General features: G+C 34.8%; 1 protein-coding gene across 1 annotated transcript in view; it reads right to left on the bottom strand.

The window, feature by feature from the left end:
• Positions 1-19707, bottom strand: part of car (vacuolar protein sorting-associated protein 33A) — a 55217-nt gene extending 35510 nt beyond the window's left edge. The window contains exons 1-6 of the mRNA XM_081768322.1: positions 19208-19707; positions 7059-7252; positions 6133-6211; positions 5117-5221; positions 2135-2426; positions 217-334 (exon numbers count right to left, since the gene is read on the bottom strand). Coding sequence (XP_081624448.1) covers positions 217-334; positions 2135-2426; positions 5117-5221; positions 6133-6211; positions 7059-7252; positions 19208-19309 — 890 coding nt within the window. The 5' untranslated portion in view covers positions 19310-19707. The remainder of the gene's footprint in view (positions 1-216; positions 335-2134; positions 2427-5116; positions 5222-6132; positions 6212-7058; positions 7253-19207) is intronic.
• Positions 19708-20461: the final 754 nt, after the last annotated feature.

Below are 20461 nucleotides of genomic sequence, written 5' to 3'. Positions count from 1 at the left end.
AATAATCATCCGAGTAGGAATAATAAGGAAATAATCATCCGAGTAGGAATAATCAGGAAATAATCATCCGAGTAGGACTTCCAGGGCACATAAAAGGTTAGTAGTTGTTTGATTATTATTCATATAGTCTTCTCTATCGATAGAACTGTGTTATTAGTAAGCTACGGCCAAATTTAGCTGGCAACAAACTCATGTAAACGACATCTTGTTAATTACCTTATTTCTGCGAAAAGTTCCTCTCCTGAATTCAAAATAAACGTTTTCTTCTCAACTGTCAGATTGTGAAGACCTTCTTCTCCACTAGTAAAGCGATCAGCTGGGAGATGAACAGTAGCTGAAAATAATTATTAAAAAATAATATAATATATATAATATTATAATTAATATACATATATACATAATACGTCTCTGAAAGAAGAGTATTCGTGGCAAGAACAGACACTAAGGTATCGCAACCAACAATATATTAGTAATTTTGACACAGTACTTAACAGTTCTTCAAGATAAGTGGTAACTTTTTCAAAAGGAAAATACTAGGAAATTTAAATAAAGAGTAGGGTGTTAACACAGAAAGTTTTATGACCGAATAACAACGATTAAGCATCAAAATACAAGAAGTACGGTGGACCTTCCAACTTCATCCGTCCGTAACGCTGCTCGTTAATCAAATTGTTTGTAAACCGAAATTACCTAGACTTACCATAAATACGTTCCAAAGTTTTAAGTACATTGACATAAAATGGTTAAAGATATTTTAATATTCTAATAACATGAGTTACATAGATGCATTATGGACCAAAATCACAAATAATTATTCAAAATGACCACCATTAGCATGCACACAGTCCTTAAATCTTTGTAGCCACTCATCAATTGCATTACGCAACACATCAACTGGGAAATCTACAGCTGCCGTCTGAAGATACCGCTTTAAACTTTCAATATTGGGATGTCTCTTCTTGCAAGCCATCTTTTGAAGCTTGGCCCACAATTTGCAGTCCAAAGAGTTTAGGTCCAGAATTCGCAGAAGGCCAATCTGAAGTGGAAATGAAATCCGGAACATTTGCCTCCAGCCACTGCTGGGGTGTCCGTGCCTTATGTGTTGGGACTAAGTCCTGCTGGAAGCTTCAGTTCTGTCCATGGAAGAGGGTATAGGTGAGATTTTTCACTAGTCTCTCAAGCACTGTCTCCTGGTACACTTTGGCAGATATTTTGATCCCCTTTTCACAGGAACACAATGTGCCTTCGTAGCTTACACCCCAACACACCATGACTGAGGCAGTATGCGACCCCTCTGAATCTTGAAGCCTTTTCACCAGCTTCTTTAGAGAATGTGGCATAGATCATTTTGGGCATTAAAAATTTCCTTAACACTGAAAATCTTTCCATCAATGAAAAGGATTCGACGGTGTCTGTGCTGCGTAACGCAAAAGTAAGCGCTTTGCTTTTAGAAGCATCTGGAGCTTCAGTTCATTTGCTTTGTAAGCAAGGGGTCATAAGTCACTACGTGTGACTTTTTTTTTTTTTTTTTTTTTTTTTTTTTTAAGTTTAGTTTGCAACTTCTGGAGGGTTTTGAAAATCTATCCTGGTGATTTGCCTACTTTGTGCAACGCTATCACAGCCACACGATTTTCATACTCGTCCCATTCCCTGTTGAATACTTATACCTGACACCTTTACATTTCTTCAGCTCATTCAGCAATGACATACGTTTCACGATGCCGCTCGCTTGTACGGCCGGAAGTACAGCCACCCTCAAAAGTTGGGACAGTATTTGTGGTAAGACTAGGTATTTTTCACATTGAAATTAATGCTTTTTTTTTTTTTTTTTTTGTGCTTTCCTGTGACCGAGAATATAGAATGAAATTAACATTATCCTTTTTCAGGGACAAATAAGTAAACACTAAATTAAACAAAAAAAAAAGTAGGCCTATGAGGGCTAAAAAATACAAAAAGTGAAAAAAAGGCCAAAAAGTAGTTTTAGAACACAGCACTGCCTTTTTAATTTACAGTATGTAAGGTAACCCACTATCAAATGAATTATCATTACACTTTGCACCTTCAATTTATAGTATGAAAGGTAACGGAAAGCCTTAATTTGTGCTGCATATCCCAAAACCACTATGTAACTTACTATTATGTATTCCAAACATTTCATCAATTAGTCCTTCATATGTGAGCTGTGTAGCAAGAGGCGTCAAGAGATCTACTGCTCTATCCAACAGCAGTAACTGGTCAATCTGCGGAGTGACAGGGAATTCATCTCCTCCTTGTTCTTTCCGTAGCCGAACCATCAAGTCATATACAACTTTGGCAGCCTGGCCTTTGCCATATACTTTGGGTATTACACCAAATAAAGACTGTAAATCCATAAGAGCTCTTGCTACCAAATATAAGCACGTAGGATCATTTTCTAAATAATATTCCTAGAAAAGAAAGATGTGATTATGTAAAAATAGCCTTAATGTGACCTTGCTGCAATAACCACTCACGCATACAGAAGCTTGATCCGTCTGTGTATCCGATTTTGACGTCTCACGTACCTTAGGAAAAAACACGGGACCACCATCAGTTGCCCTCGACGTGAGCTCCATATGTCTTGGCAATAGTGCTGCACCGTAACTTCCATTGTAAGAGGCTCCGTTGAAGTATAGGAACGGGAATCTTGAGCTACTCTTCCTGGCAGGCTGTCCAGAGGCCACAAACAGTGGTGACACGACGAAATGCAAGTGCTCTTTTCAACAGGCCAAACTCGCAAAAATTCATGTAACTAACATCAGGTGACTTTACTGGTATGTTCTGGAAAGGAATAGTCCCGATGGGGTATTTTCCACCGTCTGTTGCAGAAATCTCTATGTATAACGGAATATATGTGATGAATCCCATGCACACAGACTTGATTTATTGTATTTCCGTACACATGGGGCAGATCCTCTTTATAAATTGATGTGTGATAAAATGCAGAGTTGATTTTACAGTTTTTAAGCACATGCCGAATCTTTAATTTGCCTTCATAGCAGTATCATGTAACTGAAGTAAGGACACGTCCACAACTTTTACACACCATCCGGAGCTTTAATTTGACATAAATTACGGTTCATGGTTGACTATGCTACGTGCTATCGTCTTGTCATCACACGCTGTGTAGGAGCGTTTTACTGCAGGGCCATTTAGCGTAACTTCCGAGCTACAGGTGGAATCAACGCAGTACACGGTAGCTTTCTACTCCCCTTACTGGGTAAGTGAAGTGCTGGAACGTCGTGTTGTTTATGTCGATTAATTATGTTCTTCATGGTCGTTGACCTCAACGCACATTCATTTTCCATGCACTGTTTCTGAATCTCTGTCATTGAAAACTTGGCGTGGAAAAGTGTCACGAGGTAAACTTCCCAAAACTGGTTCACCTTGGGAGCCACAAGCGAACTTGGCTTTCTCCTCCTGTTTGGATCATTCAGATCGGTCGATTCTGTGAGCAAGGATGAAGGTTTAAAATCGGACACATATAGACGGATCAACTTTCTGTATTACAGATTGTTTATATTTGTGCTTGGTCTTCAAAAAAAAAAACGTCAGTAATACAATCATTACTATTCAACATCTCTTAATTCCACTCCAAGAACAAAAAATATCCTAACCTTGTCTGTATAAAAAAAGATATAATTGCGCTTCTATTTATCACACATATAGTAGAAATATGATTTCCATATGAAATTCTAATCGTAACAACTCTGATTATAAATTCCATGTCGGAAATGACAGCTGATTTTCTGCAAACTTTTCCACTGGGACGTGTTTGACCACCTACAAAATAGCCCAGATCCAATTGATTTTCATGCTCTTTTACAACTCAAGAAATTCCTGTTCAGTAAGCATTTTGATAGTGAACAATTGCAGATGACTGTCATACAATGGTTCCACTCCCAGTTGATAGATTTTATGACAACGAAATGCAAAAGGTGATCCACCTACGACAAGTGTCTGAATTCCGGTAACGAATATGTTGGAAAAGTGTGTCACCTGTGCTGTATCTTGGCAATAAATATTTTAAGGTCACTGTGTCTTTGTATTTACTCTCTGGACGCGCCTCGTACATAGCGGTTTGTGTACTGACAAGATTAAATTAAAAAAAAAAAAGACCCTGGTTTAGTTCCCGTCCCAGTCCTGCCCATTTTCACTCTGAATTTTAAATCTGGAAGAGTTTTCCGACGTCAAAAGAATGTTTTAATTCCGAATTTGGATACTCGGAAATCCGGTATATACCATATCATCATAAAAGAAAACCAAATCCGAAATGTCGAAGTGCCTACACGCGAGACGAATTCGATTAGGTTACTCTTTTATTTTCTTTCCTACTTTTGTTCCTTCAAAGAACCTAAAAATACTATATATATATATATGTATATACAAACAGTAACTGCAAAATTACTTCTGTAACTGATTATCATTGTGGATTTCTTCGAGACAAATTAATATAATCATCTAACAACGTTAATAAGTAAATACTTACTTTAAAATATTTGATAAATTTTCAATTTCTACTCTGCGGTAATCTATATATATATTTTTAGATATGGGAAAAAATACACTCAATTATGATATATTTCATATATGGTATAATAGTCTCAAGGCATTGATGATGTGTTTTTAGATCTCTGTTGGATATAGACGGACATGAACAACTAAAATATACAGTATGAACTGAATTTACTGGTAAAGTAACACTTCCTACATGATTATTCTACCTATCAGGAATTAGCGCCACGACTAATTCTGTATCTTGGCGCTTAAATAAGAGATCGAAGTTTTATTCTTTCTTTTTTTTTTTAATTACACCATTGTTCAGTTCCCACTGGTCTTTTCTTTATATCATTCATGTGATCAAGGATTATTTCGATCTCATAAGTAAATCTCGGAACAGATATCTATGAAGCACATGAAAATATGAAAGAATATAGGCGTTCAAAAATGAACGAAAGATTTTCCGCCAACATTAATGGAAACTACGTCAGCTTTTTTTTTTTTTTTTTTTTTTTTTTTTTTTAAATATCGCACTTGATTGACTACACAAGACGAGAAAGGTAATTATGGTAAGTCTTGAAATAAAACCAGATATTACCTTAAACGTAGTTTCAATTTCCATAGACATCAAATCACTATCAAACGGGAATAAATAGCATGGGAACTCCTCGATTAACGTGAAATTTCCAAACACTCCTCTATCCTGGAAAAGAAAGGTTAGAAGTTAAACAAAGCGTTACATAAACAATGAATATCACCTCGTTTGAAATGAATCATGGACCATAGTACCTACTTCAAGTTGGATTTTTATCACGTCCCTTTGATTAAAGCGCGCCTCCTATGAGACAAGAGGGGCCAAAATATATTCCAAAAATAAGAATATTTATAAGTTTTTATTATTAAACTTTCCTTAAAATGCGTATCCAAACGCGGTGGGCGGGGGGGAAGTAATCTATTAAATTTTCCATAACCCTATTTCCCCTGTGTGAAGAACGAGCATCTCAGCTAGTGAAAACATAAATACGAAGCAAAACAAATAACTATCAATACGAATAATTACAGAAATTGAGTTATAAACTGTAAAATAACAGTAACAGTCTAATATTCACCTCGTAAATTAGACTAGCACTTCGTTGCATATTGAGGAACATTTAGAGTAATTTCTTCCAATATTTCGATTGCTACCCTCAGACACTCCTTCTCAGGAACAAACACAGGTTTAAGTCCCTTTTTTTCTGTAAAATGTCACACTATTATAAGATCTTCTGTACCAACAGTACAAAAATAACATGAAGATCTTCCTGTGAAAAAGAAACTAACCCTGTGTCTGTTCCTGAGAAGGAGTACCTAAGGATAGCAATCAAAATATTAATAAAAAAAAAAATTTAAAAAAACTGAAAAACTTAAATATGTGAGTAAATAGTTCTATCATAATGTGTTCAATAAGCTCGACGAGTAATTACCATAATTTGGTTTGTAGAACTTTTTTTTTTTTTTTGGTCAAACTTTCTTTTGAGTTTTTCTTACACTTTTAAAAATGTTACTTGTTCTAGTTTGTCTTTATTGGCTAGTCAATTTATTAGTATTTGATACGTAAGCGAAAGAAAAACATACCTTGAGGTGCTTCAGACAAACCAAACTCTTTCTTGGCACGAAAAATAGATGGAAGTCTTTGGCTCTCCCACGCTCCTCACTGCAAAAAGAAAGAGAAACATATATGATTATTAACTCAATATTGTGCCCATAGTTATTCATCATTACTCAGACTTATTTTACGTAGCAGTTTAAAAACAGTAAATCATATTTTTTGATGATGTGCTGTGACTATGAACAAGTGTGGAAACAGTAAGGGGGGAGGAGAAGTATAGACCATATTTGCCAAAATTCGAAATAGGAAATAAGGTGATTAATCGAATTTTAAAAAATGGTATCACCTTAAACATATCCGAGAAATATTACATGAAACGCGTTTAGACTTCAAAAACATATGCTCTCTTTTTCTCTCACTCTCTTATATTACATATATATAGGGGGTATTTCAAAACAACACCGACAACGTTTGGGAGGAGATTCCTGACACCAAAATCAGATAAAAAGTATAGACCAACCTGGGAGCACAAATGCTTCCTTTCGGAGTTACAGACTGCCGAAAACATGAAAACATTAAATTTAAAGGTCCATAGCTCCACTACTATGGAACCTACAGTAGTCGGGTCAAAACTTCACTTAGGAAATAATATGCGCACTATCCAAAAATACATGTTTCAAAATCCTCCAGTACTTCCGTACCAATTTTTATAGATATCGTTGGTGAGTACTTCAAATTATATGCCCGAAGCCAAACTCCCTCTATAAAAATCGTTGTGTGAGTACAGCAGGATTCAGAAAGTCAAAATCGTATGTAATGATTGTTTAGCAAGTTCACATTGTACTGTTCACGTTGAAAGAAGTCTAATGAAGCTGCTATTCATTTGCTGTGTAAAGCCCATATTACATACAATAATAGAGGGAAAACACATCGTTAAAAAATACTGACTTACCCATATATATTTTGAGCTATCATATCCATCAGATGAAGCTGCGGTCGTGATATAAATATTACATTTTTAACTGTGGTTGGCGGTAGGCGATCTCCTCGAAGAGGAAATATTTTCACCACTTCATGTTCGCGCAAGAGATTACCATCTGCAACCAGGCCTACAGGGCCTGCTAACGATTCATCCCAAACAATAGCCTGAAAAAAAAATTAGTTCACATGATATTTATTTATGCACAATGCAACCTAATATTTTTTAAAGAACATTTTTAAAAATAAGTATTGGGATAGGGGGAAAAAATGACAAGAGGAGAATGAAACTGAAAGCGGACATCGACAAGGAATTTTGTCTCTTGCCAACGATATTTGATTGTATATATATATATATCTACAAGAGATAGCAAAGGAGGAATTGCATAATGAAGTCAGTATTTCAGTACGAAATATCCCAGAACAACTAGGTCTATACAGGTTACAAACGATAAGGAGGTTGTTGCAAAATCTGAAAACAAGAACATGTTCAGGAAAAGATGAGAATATGCGATGAAAATAAATGTTAAAAAGACAAAATGGAGATTGAAACGAAGCGGTCGGTGTCAAATTCAGACGTAGGAGGTGGGGGAAAGTAGAATCGGTAACTAGTTTTTGACATCTTGGTAGCATCATTAGTGAAGACATGAAACGCAGGGTTGGTTGGTTTAAACCACCAGGTTAAAAAAAAAAAAAGTTTAAACCAAAAAACGAAAATTGTTCGTAAAAGTGAGTGTTCGTAAAATCTTGATGAATACACATTTGTGGTTATCACGTTTCACTCTCGTGTATTATTCGTTATGCAGACCTAAATTCTCCATTCATTACTTAAGCAATTTTTTTTTATGAGTTTATGAATATTTCTTTTGTGATTTCTTTTATAGTTTGTTATTATTGTTATGCAACTGTAAGCAAAGAAAAAATTTAAATATTGTTTTGTTTTAATCATGTTTACTATTGACAAAATACATTGAAACGCCGTACTTTTTGGGGGGGGGGAGAAGGTCATACAAACTCCACGAGAGGCATTTATGGAAATCAAAAGTATCTTTGGTATCTATTTATGTATACATAGGTCAGAGCCAAAGTGGACTCAAATAATCCATATCTTTAATTAAGTCGTTGTATTTCTTAATTTGGGCTAATAAAAGCCGTAGTGAATTAACTTGGACTAAATTAGTTCTTGTGTACACTAAGTATTTTGAAATTGTCCATATGTAATTCTGTATAATGGTTTCATTTGTGCAACTGTTTATCTTTTTGTCCTTCTGAAATGACTCTTGACAATTATATTGTATTAACAAGTATGTAAAGATCAATACAACATATTTTTATCCGAGTCCTTCATGAGTGAGTCGGCAGACGTATAGCATTTGTGGCCAATTAGTCCCGGTTTCGAGTTCAAATAGAGGACAATTTCTTTCGGATGTAAGCCGAGAAGCGGTTTGGAATCCGCTTTAAGTTTATGTAACCCCTTTCAGCATAACCTGGTAGTTGCTAGAGATGCAAAAAAGCCGGCTTTTTTGAATCGATGGTTTTTTTCACATAAAAAGCCGGCTTTTTTGGGAAAAAAACGAGAATTTTGGAAATTTTGGCTTTTTTCATTTTCATGATTTTTCTATCTAAATAGCTTTCTTATAGTATATTCTATAGTTAGATAAGAATTCCATGACCTGAACGCCATATTTCGCTCTAAAATTCACCATCAAGATGGATGGAGCACATGTTTTACGAATTAAAGCTAACATGAAGAATGTAGTATTTGAGCTCAATTTTAGAGGCTATTTAACTTTATTTTAACTTTTCAGTTATCGACATTTTTTTCTTCTCGGGATCATTTCAGTTTGTCGTCTGTGTTTCATTTCTAAGAGCTTAGTACTCTAGTTTTTAGCGCAAAAGAAACTTACGTTTTTCTATATATCCGTCAAAGCGTACGTTTTTCAATTTATCCGTCTAACCGTACTTCCACATTTCTGTTATACTGTAGCTGTGCAACGATTTAGCAATGATTTTCCGGATACAACCTTGAATACTAATTTATACAATTAGTAGCGGATTTAGAAACGTACTTTGGGACGGGTTTCTCTGATTGTTTCATTTTCTAAAATGTCTTAATTTTATTTGGGAGGAGCTTGAAGTTTATGAGTACAGGCATTACTAATACTGTATTTCGTTTCGTTTATATATTTAGCGATAATCTTCCGGATACAACCTTGAAGATCATTTTATACTGAGAATCAGTGGCGGATTTAGAAAAGTATTTTGGGAGGTTTTTTCTTACTAATGTTTAGTTTTTCTAAACATTCGTAATTTTTATTTGACGGCAGCTTAAAGTTTATGAGTAAAGGTATAATTAATAGATATTTCGTTTGTTTTAGACATTCCGTAATTTTGGGGAACAGGCTTCAGTCCGAAAGACCGCCCCCCTAACCTTCGCAAAACCGTCACTGCTGGTAATTAGTAATAATAACGATTTAAAAACAATAAGAAATGAAGTCGGCCAACTCACAGTACACGCACTATTTCTATTTCATAGATGGAATGAAGAAAAGTTTTGTCAGAATGGTCGAATGCTGAATTGAATCCGGACTTCCCGATAGAAGCGCAAAAGCTCCACTCAGTCATGTTTGTTGTGCAGTTGTATTTATCTTAACTTAAATATATTCCGTAGTCTTTTTTTTTTTTTTTTTTTGGTATTGGTGGGGTGGGAAGAGTTCCATAATGATATGAAGGGTGTGAGCCAAGAACATGGTAACTAACAAATTTTGAATTGCTGAGTTATGCAGCACCAGATAGACAGCAACGCATACCGCTTCGTTTAATCCCTCATGTATAGTCTTATGTGAAAAATCAGTTTTCCGACTTTCAAAATGGATTGTGCAGTAGAAAATTTCTAATTTCTTAAAATAGTAAAATTGTGGGTTACCATGTTCTTACCTCACACCCTTCATATGTTGAATCCCTCTTGTTAAAAATACAGAAAACCTGAGGACTGAGTAAACCGTGATGGTGCTTATATAAAACTGTAGAATTTCAAGAATATACAAAACCGAAAGCTCTAGATGTGCAGCCTTTAAGTGTCTCATATATATCTAAGTATTTTTCTTATGTTTTATTTTAATTTTATTTTGTTCCAAAAAGAGGGTATGGAATATTTTGAAGTAAAAATACTACATAGAATTTTGCTACTTATTTGAGTATTTTTTTAAAAGAAGTATTTACTTTTAGGGTTGGCTGGTTTACACCAGCTGTTTTTCTTCTTTTTTTGAATAAACAACTGGTTTAAAAAGAAAAAAATAAAAAAGAACGAAATTGCGAATCGTGTGAACTTCATGGTGACGTTTCCATACATCAAACCATCTGCATTAGTTTTATTTCCTTTTCACCTTTTAATCAAGGTGTCCCATGTTCAATTCTCGGTCGAACCACAACCCTTCTTTCATGCGTAAACAAAGTAGCGGTTCGGATGTAACTTTAAGCGAAAATCTTCTCCTTGATAACCTCGATATTACGTAAGGATGTTAAGCCTGAACATACGAAACGAAACTAAATTGTATATTTCTGCATGCCTGAATGCCTGTTGTTTTATAAAGAAGCTAAGGTTGCTTCAATATACTGATATAAATTGGCAAAATTTATCGATTGCCTACGTAGCTTCCAACATTAGCTTGGATTGTACTTTCAATGATATGTACGTACTAAATTTGTAATTTAATACCTCAGTTTTAGCGTACTGATTATGATATGTTTACCTTTAAATTTTACATGCAAAGCAATAACAGGATTTAGAGTAATGGCGGGATTTTCCCGATGGCTAGGGCGGGAGTTTCTCAATTTAAGAAATTTACTGACCGGACTTCTTTAAGCTTATGTGACCTCTTCCAGCATAACCCCGTTGTTGCATAATAACACCAAGGCGAAACAAACTTATTTCTGTCAATATGTAATATAAATACATAAAGCAAAATATCTAAACCCCAAAAAACCTGGTTTAAACCAAAAAAGCCTAGTTTAAACTCCCCCCAAAAAAATGTTTTTTTGGCATTTTCAAAAACAACCATGGTTCATGCCAACCCTGCTTACTTTTGTATGTAGGAGGTTAAAAAAAAATCTTATTATATACATTGGTTAATGCTTTGGAATTCATAATGTAAATATGTTGAGAAGTAAAACTGTTTGAAATATATTTTCGAAATTCATGGTTTATTTTTGAGGTTTTATATTATCATCGGCATCAACCACTAATTAAATGACTTTTTGTGTTGTAGAGAAGCGAAACAAAATCTGGTTTATCAATTTAAAGCAGAATTTTCAAAAAAGCCCAAAATTTCCCAAGCAAAAAAGCGAAGCAGAAAAAACCGAGTTTTTTTCCAAAAAAGCCGGTTTTTTTCCGAGCCCTTGCATCTCTAGTAGTTGCATAATAACACCAAAGCGAAACAAACTCATTTCTGTCCATATGTGATATAAACACATAGAGCAAATTATTTACCCCCCCCCAAAAAAAACTGATTTAAACCACAAAAAAAAAAAAAGATTTTTTTGGCTTTTCAACAAAAACCATGGTTTTTGCCAACCCTGATGAAACGTGATATAAAAGCAAGAATACGAAAGTTGAAAGAAGCATTTACAAGGAACAAAGTCGATTTTGTGAGTCCTTGAATAAACAGTTAACAAAAAGGCTCATGTTTCGCAAGGAGTATTGTATTCTACGAGCAGAAGCAAGGACTTTACGCAAACTGATGCAAAAAAAATTGAGCGTTTTTGAAATAGGAGTGTGGAAAAGAATGGTAAGAATTATCTCGGTCGAACGGAAAAACAAATCAGGAAGTATTAGAAATAGTAAGGGACACCAAAAACAGAAAAAAAAGATGTAATCAAAAATAAGAAGAGAAATTGGTTGGAATATTGACAGAGTATGCGGCGTATCATTAGAAACGTATTAAAAGGTATGGTGGTAAAAAAAGAGGGAGGGCAAGAATGAGGCTACAGTTGAAAAACATGATTGAAACAGTAAATTCCTACTTACTTAATGACGTAACAGAATGCATATTAATAATAACAGCGAAAATTTGTACTCATTTAAGCATTCAAATGTTAAAACGGAGCATCAATGTTACATTTCTTCATCACGTGTGCTTTTTGAGTTATTAGTGATGCTTCAAGTTGATCTACATATTTTACCAATATACTGCAATTGTAATGTTTTTGGGTCGATGTTATTAAAATTTCTTGTTAAGAATTATTAGTTTCACTTCTTAATATTTACTCCTGAAATACTGAATGACGTAAATATTTGTCATTCGGTATTTCCAGAGTGAATATTAAGAAGTTGAACTAATAATATTATAAAGAATACTTAACACTGACTTAAAGAAACTTTCACATTTTTCTGTACAAGAAGTTAATGATCTCACTTGATTATGGTCTGAACAGTTTGAAATGAAGTTTTGAACATGTATTTACCTTCAACTGGCTTTCTATCATATTACTTTGATTAAAATGCGCATCCTACGAGAAAGAGAGAAGAATTTAAAATTATGCCAAAAACAGAGGATCTCAGGAGCCCCTTAAGTTGGAAAGATAAAACTCGGTATATAAACTCAACATTACAAATAATTTCACATGTGTCTCAACGTTTTCGAAAATTCCGCTTCTAAAGGGAGAAAGCGAAAATGTCCACTTCTTTCTTCCACACTCGTATCGACGCTGTCTGTGTCCCGTTTCGTTATCACGAGAAAACGGCTGAACCATTAAGAATGTATTCTTGAACATAGAACTTGACTAAAGCCAGGATTATCTCACGTCTCTTGTATAAATGCGTATCTTAAATGGGAAAGAAGTGTTTAAATTGTATGCCGAAATAGAATACCTTACGAGCCCCTGACGCTTGGAAGAAGAAACTTTGTATATAAACTCATTATCAGAAATAAGTGGAAACGCAGGGGTTTTATGGATACCCTTTATGCGATAAGGAGATAATTTCACACTTTCCTGTGTGCAATGGAATATGAATGCCTAAATGATACTTTAAGTAGGAATGCACCTTTAAATGTCCACCCAGATTTTAATAAAACCCAATTTTGTCACATAAAACTCAATTTTACCCAGTAAAACCCACAAGGCAATGGAATATGAATGCCTAAATGATACTTTAAGTAGGAATGCACCTTTAAATGTCCACCCAGATTTTAATAAAACCCAATTTTGTCACATAAAACTCAATTTTACCCAGTAAAACCCACAAGGCAATGGAATATGAATGCCTAAATGATACTTTAAGTAGGAATGCACCTTTAAATGTCCACCCAGATTTTAATAAAACCCAATTTTGTCACATAAAACTCAATTTTACCCAGTAAAACCCACAAGGCTATTTTTTTATAACTGGGTATTTCACTATCCTGATGAAAATATAGACTGTGTACGGTGCCTTCAATTCAGGCAGAGCATGTACCATCACCATCTCAGATATTGTTGAAACATTTTTATAGAAACTAGACGTGTTTTTAAGGTACCCGTAGTTTTTGTTTTGTCGAAAAAATTTTTCCCGCCAAGTAAAGAGCCACCAAAGAAGGGGAGTACAATTTATGAATTGTAGAAGACATGGAAAATGGTCAATTTCGGAGCCTCACCATTCGGCTATGGAGACAGGTAGAGTTATAATTCTTGTTGTGGTATGTACATAGGGATATAAATAAACTATATTTTATTATAGTTTGTTTTTCGCATGCGTATCTTTTTGTACACAAATTAACAAATGAACTTCAGTTTATCTAAAAGGTCAAAGTTCGCGATTTTGGTTGGAGCACTTCGGTTTGAATTTTAAAATTCTGCTTTCACGGTTGGTAAGACCTAGTTACCCGCTTTCCGAAAAAAAAAAAAATGTATGTGCAACCGTTTTGTCGAGAAAGAAAAAATCGAGAAATTGTCAAATTTTTAAAAATCGCCATTTTCTCGAAAACACAATTTTTTTAAAATTCTGAAATTTTGTCAGATGGTTCGACTTTACATGAATAATAAAAACACCAAATATCATTCTCGACCAATGCTTCATGAATTAACTACAGCTTTTTGAAGTTAGCGAAGTTTCGTTAATTTTGATGTCAGTTGGCAACACTGGGAACAATGAAAGTGCAACAATTTGATGATGTTTGTGATTCACTTCATTAAATAAAGAACAAACATTTTTCCAATCATTTAAAGAATAAACATTTAAAGAACAAACTAAACTCTGCTCTTCAATCGAAGTTGTCATAAATGACCAAGTTCGTCTTGTCACGTTTATATACAACTCAACAACAAAATCAAAACTATTGGAACTCTCTCCGTCAATCACAAAACACATGATCGACAAAGCCCGAACATTCGTACGTGAGAAAGTGTATACGGATGCGTAGATCCATACAACGGCCATCCAATAAATTCTGATGATCCTCAAACAGCTATGAATTATTACCTTAGTAATAATTTGGAATCCTCCAAAGTCCCAGTAAGTGCGTTGTCATTACAGTGATCGAAAATGGATCGAAACGATTTTTACGCGTTAAATCAAAGAAATTTAAAAGGACTGTTTAAACAGAACAATTCCAGCATAAAAATGGGTCACTTGAAATTTTACAGTATTCGACCAAAGTGGGTCAGTCCGCAACCTGTGAGGGAGGTGTGTTTGTGTGTGTATTGTGCGAATTTTAAGTTAGTTGCTACTGCGTTGCAACAAATCAAAGATGCAGTCTGTATTGAAGCTGCCATGAGTGACCTATTTTCATTAGTAGTATGCTCCGCAGAAAATGACAGGTGTCTTCTTCAAGCATGTGGTAAATGTTCTAGAGTGGAAGGAGAAAGTGCTACGTATGACATATAGGAAAACAATGATCTCATTAAAGAAAGAAAAAAAAACTGTGCCACTTTCTGTTCTCGTATCGTATGTTGCTGGTTTAACTGTAAGAATTGAATTCATGACTATATCAAGAAAATCCAATGAGAATTAATTGCTACCGAAAAGCATCCTGTAAACTTTCAAGATACGAATTCTGTTTTACTACACGTGGACTTTGCTGAAAACTGGACTGTTATTGTCCAAAGCGAAATTCAGAGTTATCACTGGAAAATCTAGCTTACCTCCATCTTTACGACAGTAGTATAGTATTATGAAACAACGGATAGTTTTGCTGTGATAAGCGAAGCCAAGGTACACGATTAGGCTCATGTACTCATAACCATAGACAAGATTCTAATAATAATCGAAGAAAAATGACACAGTGTCCTCAATTTCTCAAACCGTGTCAGCGATTTCTGATGGTGCTGCACCCCACTTAAAAGTCTCTTTCAGATCTCCGAGATGCGGATAGGATCGATAAAGCAATGGATTTTCATTGAAATCAGCAATGACAAGGATCCTTACGACTGTATTGAGGGGATTGTAAAGAATGTGTCAACGCGGCATAACCTTAAGCAAAAACAGACACACAGTATTAAAATTGCAGAAGAATTTGTGAGTATAGTGCAAGTACAAACTCCACGTATTACTCTCGTTTTGTAGCCAAGAACTGATTTTTTTTTTTTTAAAAAAAAAAAGGAGTTTAAAAAAAGTAAAAAAAAAAAAAAAAAGCAAGAATAGGAAAGTGTGCGACCGGTAACTGGTATTCACCGAAGAAATCTTTGGCTTTCGGAAAATGGCGTTTTTATGACGGTAATCGATCACCATGAACTAACTTCATGCTTCCCCCAAAATTGAGCTTCTGAAACTAAAAGTGTAAATTTAAGGAGTCTGCAAAAATGAACTTTTCTTACATGCATATATGATAAACAGTGATGCATAGCAGAAATATTACTAAATCATGAATTACGTGAAGTTGAAGTGCTGTTTATGCTTGCACATGGATCTTCAACAGGGTACAAGTTTCCAGAAGAGCATAACAGAATGAGAATAAATGATCTGAATATCGACAATGTGCCTACGAGTTGTAAGTGCACCAACATCTATTGGAGCATCTGCATGGTTACATACTATTAGCAAAGATACTAAGTAAACAAATTATTGCTTCAATGTGAAAATAATAATAATAATAATAATAATAATAATAATAATAATAATAATAATAATAATAATAATAATGAAACTTTGTTTTCGAAGACTATTTTAAATAAGAAAACTGAAAATTTGCATGTTTCGTATTCGTAATTTCCACCTCAGATTACTTCGGTTCTAAAAGGAGGAGTAGGGGTGGCTCCTTTTACTATTTCAGAGAGCCTTTTTGATCAAAATAATACAAAGCAGTCAAGAAAAACGTTTGTTCTTTATTTAATGAATGTGAATCACAAACATCATCAAATTGTTGCACTTTTATTGTTCCCAGTGTTGCCAACTGCGACATCAAAATTAACGAAACTATCTTCGCTAACTTCAACAAGCTGTAGTTAATTCATGAAGCATTGGACGAGAATATTATTTGGTATATTTATTATTCATGTAAAGTTGAACCATTTGACAAAATTTCAAGATTTTAAAAAATTGTGTTTTCGAGAAAATGGTGCCCAAAAGTTCCGATTTTTAAAAATTTGACAATTTCTCGATTTTTTCTTTCTCGACAAAACGGTTGCACATACATTTTTTTTTCGGAAAGCGGGTAACTAGGTCTTACCAACCGTGAAAGCAGAATTTTAAAATTCAAACCGAAGTGCTCCAACAAAAATCGCGAACTCCGACTTTTCAAATAAATTAACGTTCATTTGTTAATTTATGTACAAAAGATACGCATGCGCAAACCAAACTATAATAAAATATAGTTTATTTATATCCCTATGTGCATACTACAACAAAAATTATAACTCCACGTCGCTCTATAACTGAATGGTGTGGCTTCGAACTTGACCATTTTCCATGTTTTCTACAATGCATAAATTGTAGTCCCCGTCTTTGATGGCTCATTATTTGGTGGGAACATTTTTTTCGACAAAACAAGAAATACGGGTCCATTAAAAACACGTCTAGTTTCTGAAAAAAAAAAAAGTTTCAACAATATCTGAGATGGTGATGGTACAATTTTATTTTTTCTGCCTGAGTTGAAATGGAAGGCACCGCATGTGAAATATGACGGATTTAAAGCACGTTGTTTACGAATACCGAAGAAAATTAAAGAATAAAAGAGATCTTACAAATTATGTATGTAAACTGTCTTGCTTATGAAGGTATCCCGAATTAGCCTTTAAAAAAGAAATAATTGAAACAGCATGAACTCAACGCCTACGATGCCCTAACCTTATATGCCACTTATTTGCCTTCATTTTATTGGGTTCCTACACTTCAGAGTAAGTCATAAAACAAAACCTCTCATGCAAGCATAACCGAACTAATACAGATGAACAGTGACTAATGAAATTAAGTTCTAAAGGCGTTATGGGTAAATTTTACAATACATGCTCCAGCTGCACATCGATATGTAGTACTGCTTTAAAACGGTATAGCAGGGCAGGATAGGGTTATGGAGACCCATTTTGTTAAAATGAATCGCGTGTAACTTGTACCTGCGTAGTAAGGATACCAATTGCAGCGGACATGCAAAGCTCATCGAAAGTTATTACTACAATTTGTATACGTTCTCGTTTATTTACCGTGTGTCTAATATTTAAAATCATTCAGTGTTACGTCCTATGATTATGCTGTGTGGGTTAAAGAAGACAGTGATGAAATGTGGCACGAAGAAAATGGAAGAACCCAAAGAAAACTCACGCACACGGTGTTTTTGTCCAACACAAAATTCACTTGACTTGAGTGGGGATCAAACGAACGACCCCACTCATGAGAGCTGAACGGTCTACCATTCAGCCACCGCGGCCCCTGCGTCTCATATTTAATGTACCATATCACTTTGTTGCTTCTATCAGCTAAACCCACACGTCTATGGCATTGATGGTCATAGATTTAAAAGTATTTAAGAAATACGGGTTAAGTGGCAGACAGTACATCCAGAAATATGAAAAATACGTAAAATTTACGAAAAAGAAAAGGTAAAATGATTATTTTTCTGGAATTCATACTAACACAAGAAGTGTAATGTGGTATTTTCAAGGGCAAGTCTTTACTTTGACTCCAACTGTGACTTTAATCGGTTCTTATAGGTTTAGTAACATTGTGGCCCTTGTACTTATAGTATAATTCTTAACTTCGTATAGTAACATTGTGGCCCTTGTACTTATAGTATAATTCTTAACATCGTATAGTAACATTGTGGCCCTTGTACTTATAGTATAATTCTTAACAGAAGTCACAGTTGGAGTCAAAGTAAAAATTTGCCTTTTCAAGTGTTATAAGTTGGGTGTTTTTGGTAATAGTTTGAGTGGAAGAATGCTGACATTATGGTGTAATGAGGAAATTAATTCCCAGCATTTAAAGAGAGTAGTTGCGTGTGACATTTCAATTGTGAGTTTTATAACAACATATGTTGGTGAAGAAAAAGTTATCACGCACGGATTATTGAAATTGAGCAGAAAGTGTAGCAAATTCAGGAAGGCATTCAAATAAAGAAATGGAGGAACAGTTACATTTTCAAATGTAAATATCGTGTTAATGGTGTAAAATGTCATTGAAAAAGTCAGCAGTGAAAGGTACTTTTCTCATGGAGACAAAGTTGTCGATAGTCAAGATACATCACAAAGAGTTCTTAGCAACATTCTCGTTTACCCACCATCGCTGATGCGTCTGCTCTGTACGGATGCACCCTCTCGCTGCGCTTCAAAGGTCAGTTTGTGTCTTTTTACACTGTAATAGTTTTCATAGCATATTTCCGGACGTAGTACTTACACGCATAACCGCGAAGTCCTCTTAAAGCTGATGTGAACCAAGTAATTCTTACGATAACTTTCTAACGCAATGACAATGAATTTCTTATTGATAAAAATTTCGCGCTTCTAAGCGTGAAAATACTAGACCTACTCCGTGGCACAAAGGCCATAAATACAAAGGCACATTGTCATAAATTTGTATCAACAGCTATCAGTATCTCTTATTTGTTCGTTGATTTAACAATGAATTATGCCTTGCACTTCAGTTTATACAAAAACAAAAATACTAAAAGAATATTAGAAACAAATATTTATTTACTCATTGTTTTCATTGCTACATACCTTCGTTCCGTCACATTTTTCAAGAAGTAGCAATAAATCTTTCTTTGCTAGCTCTCGGACTTGGGCAACGTTTATCTTTCCACCCGCTAAATGTGACGCCATTGTTTTTGTCACTACCTATTTTGGAAAATAAAACACTAACAGAAAGCACATCAAATTGACATTGGAAATGCGTTTCCTTGCACAATCAATATTTTATATCAGCTGTATTATAAACAATGAAATTACATTTTTTAAAGGGAGACTTCCTGCAAAATATTTTCAATTTATAATTAATTCGAAATTAAAGTCAGTACCTAAACTTATATTCTTTTTACTCAAAGAATACGTTCTTGATATCGGATTTCGTGATCACTGCTATTTCTTCTTATATGTAGTTAGAAATTTATTCGGAAAGTTTTGGAACACGCGTAAAATAAGTTGCTACCAAGGTCGCCCATCAGGGGGGCTAGGTGGGGCGCTCGTCCCCCCTTTAGAGGAAATTGTGCTTCGGAAGATCGAAAACCCAATAGATATTTTAGAATAATTACCGCAAAATTTGAGACTACATTTGAAATTTCTCTTATACTTGCCCCCCCCCCTTGGAAACCACAACATGGGCGCCCTTGGTTGCTACAGCAATAAATGAAATATTGGAGCATTGCATATGCAAATAAATGAGCATCTATAAGGGGTGGATCCAAGACGGACTTCTGAGGGGTAGGGTTGCCAACTCTGGAAAATAAATAAAAACGGCACCCCTCAAAAATACCCCGGTATAGATCTAAATGTGAAGTATTTCTGTTCGGACCCCTGGGAAGGAAATGTACTATCGTGAACAAAAGTGCATTAGCACCTGCATTCTGAATACCCTTAATACATTCACTAATAAGCTTAATTGATACATTGTACTATAAATGAGAAACTGAAATCGGCATTGATCATTTTATTGCATTTACCAGTAACAACACTTCTTTAAAATTATTGAAACAAATGAACAAAAGTATATTAATCTTTACGTAACAATTTTGGATTTGGAAAATGAAATTTATTCTTTAAACTTATACAGGGTGCGGCTCGTAAAACCGGCCCGTAAAGTGAACACATTAAATGAAATGTAATGTATTGAATATGATTAACTACAACACATAAATGAAATGAATATGAACTGAATATGACTACTCACCTTCACAGCAGGTGCTGAAAGTGTCCTCCGCCCACTTCAACACACATGTGAGCACGATTGAGGAGATTCATATACTGTATACTCTTGTC

The sequence above is a fragment of the Thermobia domestica genome, chromosome 8 (genome assembly GCF_964235325.1).
Source record: "Thermobia domestica chromosome 8, izTheDome1.hap1.1, whole genome shotgun sequence".
In the NCBI taxonomy this organism is placed as follows: domain Eukaryota; kingdom Metazoa; phylum Arthropoda; class Insecta; order Zygentoma; family Lepismatidae; genus Thermobia; species Thermobia domestica.
The sequence above is the reverse complement of the archived record's forward strand: the minus strand, read 5'-3'. Positions and strand labels throughout refer to the sequence as shown.